General features: G+C 41.6%; 1 protein-coding gene and 1 pseudogene across 1 annotated transcript; both read right to left on the reverse strand.

The window, feature by feature from the left end:
• Positions 1-752: 752 nt before the first annotated feature.
• LOC137619564 (protein FAM200A-like) lies at positions 753-1109 on the reverse strand. Its single transcript, XM_068349700.1, has one exon. It carries the CDS (start codon positions 1107-1109, stop codon positions 753-755), a length of 357 nt encoding a protein of 118 aa, XP_068205801.1.
• Positions 1110-1358: 249 nt separating this feature from the next.
• LOC137619569 (protein FAM200C-like) lies at positions 1359-2171 on the reverse strand (annotated as a pseudogene).
• Between the last annotated feature and the right edge of the window lie 3877 nt (positions 2172-6048).

Below are 6048 nucleotides of genomic sequence, written 5' to 3' on the forward strand. Positions count from 1 at the left end.
TACTTTGCTATTTGAACAGTTTCTAGGCGTATTTATTGCACGACCGCGTCTGCCAATTTCGTGAAGATACTTGGGACTGTGTTTAGTCTGAAGAGTATGGCTCTTAGGACATACTTTATCTTCTGCAACTTGAATCCTAGGTAGGAGGAGAGGGGTCGACTGACTAGAAGCTGCCAATAGGCACCTGTCAGGTCTATCAAGACTGTGAACGCCCCTTTTTGTAATAGGGTCCTTATGTGTAGAAGGATTAACATCCTGAACTTGATGTTTCTTTTGAACTTGTTGAGTGGCGACAAGTCCAGAATGACTCCGAGTTTTCTTGAGTCCTTCTTGGGAACACAAAACAGCCTTCCCTGGAATTCGATGGACTTTGTTTTCCTTATAACCTGTATGCTCTAGAGCAGTGGTTCCCAAACTATCTTACCTGGCGCCCCCTTTTTGCTTCCAGTAGACCCGTATGCCCCCACTCCTCTCTTTTTTTTATATAAAATGATTCTTACAAGTATTTCTTAGCATTGTACAGGATAACAGATTTCTGTTTGTATTACATTTTAATAACGAAAGCCACTCAAACAAATAATAGACATTCCAGTAACTAAAAACGAAACATTTGGTTCAAAGTGAGCGAAAAAAAGTTAGAACATTAGCAAATTGGCAAAATTGAGTTGCAATTTTAAGAATAGATAACTTGAAAACATGGCATATAATATTTGGAAATACTTATGAGACTAAGGCACAATTTTTGGTCAAATTTAGTGAGATGGATGCTGCTGCTTCTTCCTCATAAGATCAGAAATTCTAGGATTGAAGGATGACAGCGCACAATGCAACTCATTTTCTGCATCAAGTCGGTTGTGCTGTTTTGTTTTCAGAATAACAAGAGCTGAAAATCCTGCTTCACAAAGATAAGTAGAAGAAAAGGGAAGAATCACACGAAGTGCTTCTTCACCTACTTTTGGGTACATGGGGAGATATTTCACCCAAAACTCTTCTAACTTCATTGTTTCAAAGTCCCTTTTCGCACTCGAGTCACATTTCAAATTGATGGCTTCCTCTTGCAGTGATTCCAGTAGCAACTCCACATCAATGTTAAATGGATTCTGCACCATTGTCCTAAGAGAATTCTCCATTGAGACATCTAGAAAATATTGTATAAATTCCTCAGCAAGGGAATCCAGATGTGATAAAACCTCTTTTGTAACGTCATACTGCTCAATTTTTCTCTTCTCAGACAAGAGCTCATTCAGATGTGAGAACGATGAAAAGTTCCCAACTTGTAATTTTCTTTTACAAAGATGAATTTTTTTGGTGAAAGCTCTGATTACATCAGAGTGTGCAATGATGTTTGTGTTTCTTCCTTATAACTTCAAATTGAGGTTGTTGATAGCCTCGAAAAAGTCCACAAGGTATGCTAGTGAGAGCTGAAAGCCTTTTTGCTTCTGCAAGAAAATTTCCACTTCATCCTTGAGGTCGTAAAGACGACTCAGCATGTTTCCTTTGGAAAGCCAGCGGACTTCGGTGTGAAACAGGAGAGTCTTGTAATCAGTGCCCAGATCTGAGCAAAGAGCTATGAAACGCCTAGAATTCAAAGAGCTATTCTTTACAAAATTCACCACTTTTATTGCCAAATTCAGTGAACTGCGTAGATTACCTGGCAGAGTTTTGCTTGCTAATGATTGTCTGTGGATAACACAGTGAGTCCCAGTTACAGCAGGATTTTTTTCTTTCACCAGTTTCACAAATCCAGAGCGAGATCCAATCATTGCTGGGGCACCATCACTACAAACACCGGCTAACTTTTCCCATGAAAGACCGTACTCATGGAAAAACTCATGCACCTTTGAAAAAACATTGATGGCCTTCGCTGTTGTCTCCAGTGCTGCTGAGAAAAGAATTTCTTCTTTCACAGTTCCTTCATCCACGAATCGAGAATAAACAAGCAGCTGGCAGAGGTGAGCAACATCAGTACTTTCATCGCACTGTATTGCAAAGAAGCAAGATGCTTTTATTTTGTCCAAAAGTTAATCTTTTATGTCTTCTGAAAGTTCATCAATGCGATGCTTCACTGTGTTATCCGATAAGGAAATCTTTGATAACTTTCTTTGGGTTTCTTTCCCAAGCACAGTATTTGCAGCTCTCAAAAGGCAGGGCTTTACAAGAGTCTTCCCCATAGAGTGAGGCTACTTTGCTTTTGCAATAAGTAGTGACAGCTCGTAAGATGCTTCCACTAGTTTTCACATTTCTTGATGAAAAACACTGCTTGAGTCCAGCTTCATATGATTCAGTTCATACACTTTGGCTGTGAAGAACTCCTTTGGCTTTTCTTTTAATGCTTTGTGGTTTGTGCTCAAATGTCGCTCCAGACGACCAGGTCTTAAGGAGCCATTGCTGAGGACTGTATGTCATATGACACACAGGGAGATGAATTCCATTCCTCTCTGTAACAGTGAAGCCATACTTGATATATTCATCTAAATACTTTCTTTTCTTTGCTCCAGACATTTCTGCAAAGTGAAAATACAACAAATTTATAATCTGCACCATAGAACAACTAAGTAGTTATATAATATTACCGTATTGGCATGCACCACACCACACATTCATATAACATAGGTCAAACAACTGGAAATCATAAATCTGTAACATACCACAAATATTCAGCACACAACGTGGTTTATATCTTAACAATAATGACAATGAGAACAACAGCGGAAAATACAACGAGAAGAAGCAGACAAAGTAAAACTACATGCACAAAAATGCTCAGTTATACAGTACACTTAATTTGTCACACACACTTGATTCGCCGCCTATACTGGAATCAACGGTTACACTTTACCACATACATTCAAACTAGCATACAAAACTCACAGCGTATTATTCACCTTTCACACTTTCGATCACAACGAGTATTTCACACAATCAACAAGACATGCCATACTGCATCGTTCTACCCTTGCAAATCGTTAAGGTTACAATGTCACTCATACACGCCCACATCGTCCCCGTTCACCAAATCATATACTGCACATAAAAACACATGCAATTTCAGTTGACCACTACTACAACAACCATCGATACGCAACTGACAACAACCATCGATACACACAAACAAACATTTCAGATATGATGTAAGAACGTGCTGAAAACGTTGAGATAATTATATGCAGCAGAACAGCCATTGTAATATCACCTATGAAATCACAATAACACTCCATAATCACATATGGATTGAAGAGTGAAATAAATCTCTACCGTGGACAAAGGGAATATGTGCTCGGGTTGACGGGATGGAGTATTGGGAGTTTGTGACGAATCCTTCAGTGGCGTCAGTTGGCTGGTATCAGTGACTTGTCCAAAACGTGTAAAGAGAACTAGCTTAATAGAAAACGGGTTGGAGTGACTGCTATAATTATACTTTGGATGTATGTAATGACAGATATTTGTTCTTTTAATGATTTTATTATTCTATTAAACAGGTAATTTCGAGCAGATGAATTCACGCCCCCCTTGTATCGTCCTCACGCCCCCCTAGTGGGGCGCGCCCCTCAGTTTGGGAACCACTGCTCTAGAGCTATAGGGTATACTCTTCTAATACGGGGTTGGAGTATTGGAAGAGTTGAGGAAATGATGGTGGAGGCATGTCTAGTTTCCATCCTTGATTAGGCCTTGGGCCCAAGGATCGAAGGTCCAACGATCCTATTGGAGCCTCCCTCCTACCAGAAGCGTCTCTTTGCTTCGACTGGACAGATGGTTTACCTCCTTGACCGCCTGCCTGAGGCACCACGGTCATGGAAACTGTGGGATGTTGTTGAACAGACCGAGGATAAAGTCTAGACTTTTTCGTCTTCCTTTTAGGTTGGGGACCCACATCCGGGGAAGACTTCCTCTTTGAAAAGATGCCCCACTTCTGGAGAAGATTCCTATTCTCTGTGGTGGCTTTCTCGATTACCTCTTTGACTACCTCGTTTTGAAAGAGGTCTTTACCCCAGATGTTGGAAGATATCAGCTTCCTGGGTTCATCTTTCACTGTTGCAGCAGCGAACACGAACTCCTTACAGGCTTTTCTAGCATTCATAAAGGCATATAGATCTTTTACTAAGGTAGCCATATGCATTTTGGCCAAGACCATGAGCATGTCTGGGGTACTTCGATGGGCTGAACACATCTCTATGCAGTTTTGTAGGGATAAGGAAGCCGCAAGTCTCTCCTTTGTCTCTTTTTCCTTGCACAAGAGAAACTCGGAAAGTTTATGGAGATTCTCGCTAAACTTTCGTCCAGCGATGTCCGCGTTCAGTTTCCCTACTGAAACGGTTAAGTGGACTTCCTTCCAATCCTTTTCCTGCATGGGTAAGGCTAGTAGTGCAGGACATGGTTTGCCTGCCTCCACTGCCTTGGCAACAGATTTAAATGCCTTCCACGTAAAGGGGAATGCTATTGAAGCAGGAGCAAGAAAGGTAGGGTGTCTCTTACTCAGGGCGAACACTTTCGACCCCTGTAACCCGCCTTTCTCAGCCTACTTGACAAGATAGCCTGTGCCCTATCGTGGTCAAGAACCATGACTTTCTTCGTTTCCATTTCTTTTTCTGACGTTGGTTCATGCTTCAGGTGAATGAAGCAATCAGGGAAAGAGTTAAAGCTTGGCCAAAATTGGATTTCGTCTAAAGGAACAACTCCCATCTTCTCTGAGATGTAGAGTTTGCCGTCTAAAATCGGCATAAGCTCCGCGTACCTCTAGGGATTGGTTTTGGAGCATTTCATGAGGTCTTGGTCTCTTGGTCGCTTGAATGACCCTCGGGAGGCAATGAGTGGAGCTTCACGGAGCTCTCTTTTGAGTTTCACTTCCTTTGTTTCGCCTTTTTTGCAAAAGTTTTCCATTAGACCCGTAAGATGGGCCAGTAGCTGGCCCATATTGTCTAATAGAGGGGTAGAAGGTGAAGACGTCGAGGTTAACGGCTCCAGGGCTGGCACAGACGTAAGCAATTCCGACACGCCATCGTCATCTTCTTCTAGGGGTGCCTTCCTACCCTCCGTATCGATGGTAATCTGGACGCAGGGAGGTGCAAATTGTGCCTGGGGCACCCCTATTTCACCACTTGCTTTCGGGAACAGTAAGCTACGCATCCTATCGTTAGGTAGGTATGGTCCCGGAGAGATCTTCTGGAACCCTCTTACCCATTTGCTTAGTTTCTTACGTGCCGTATCCCTAGACTCCATTGACTTGAGATCATCAAAATCTTCGGTCACTAATGTCCGGCAGATTTGGGGGTCCCAATATTGCAGGGATTCGGTAATAATATTGTAGGGGGCATGAGACCTGCATGCTTAATGACCGTAAAAGTACTTACTCTTAAGATTGCAGAAGACGGCATCACATTTCATCTGGGGTTCCTCCTGTAAAGAAAGGAAAGCAGGATGAGTATGCAATTGTTTATCTCACCTGATAAGCAATATGTAATTAGTCATCTTTTAATTATTATAGCTTAGGATAGTAAGCTAGAAAGGAATAGTGAGAGACACATACTTGTGTATCCCTTGCAAGCAATTGCTGTAACCTCCCCCCAGTATTAAATATAAAAAGTTTCCTTTATCAAGGCAACTCGAAAGAAAAGGGTTCTAACCCCTAGGGATAGAAAAATTGTACACTGCCACTGACCCTTTTAATTATTTAATACTGTGGGGCAAGTATAAACTGATTTCCAATCAGAGTATTGAAGGAATTCTATTATTACAATATAGGTTCAGTCTCAGCAGAAGCCTGCAGAAGGGTACCCAAGATATGTTAGAAAGTAACTACTGTATAATAATACCATAGTTTTATTGTTTACAGTATATATTATATTGCAAAATACTGGCTACTGTATAATCATATACCGTAGTTCAGCCAGTGTACTGCCGGCATGGCTACCACCTGGCGCCACGGTCCAGCAGGCATGTTGCTGACTGGACTAGAAATTAGAAAAGACACAATTTTTGTGTATCCTACCCAGCCAATTGCTGTGACCTTCCCTTCCAATATTAAAACCATAGAGTTTCCTGATCAGGGAA

This window comes from Palaemon carinicauda, chromosome 2 (genome assembly GCF_036898095.1).
Source record: "Palaemon carinicauda isolate YSFRI2023 chromosome 2, ASM3689809v2, whole genome shotgun sequence".
NCBI lineage: Eukaryota > Metazoa > Arthropoda > Malacostraca > Decapoda > Palaemonidae > Palaemon > Palaemon carinicauda.

Coding starts and splice junctions, on each gene's coding strand:
- LOC137619564 (XM_068349700.1), bottom strand. CDS start 1,109: ATGGTGCAGAATCCATTTAACATTGATGTGGAGTTGCTACTGGAATCA.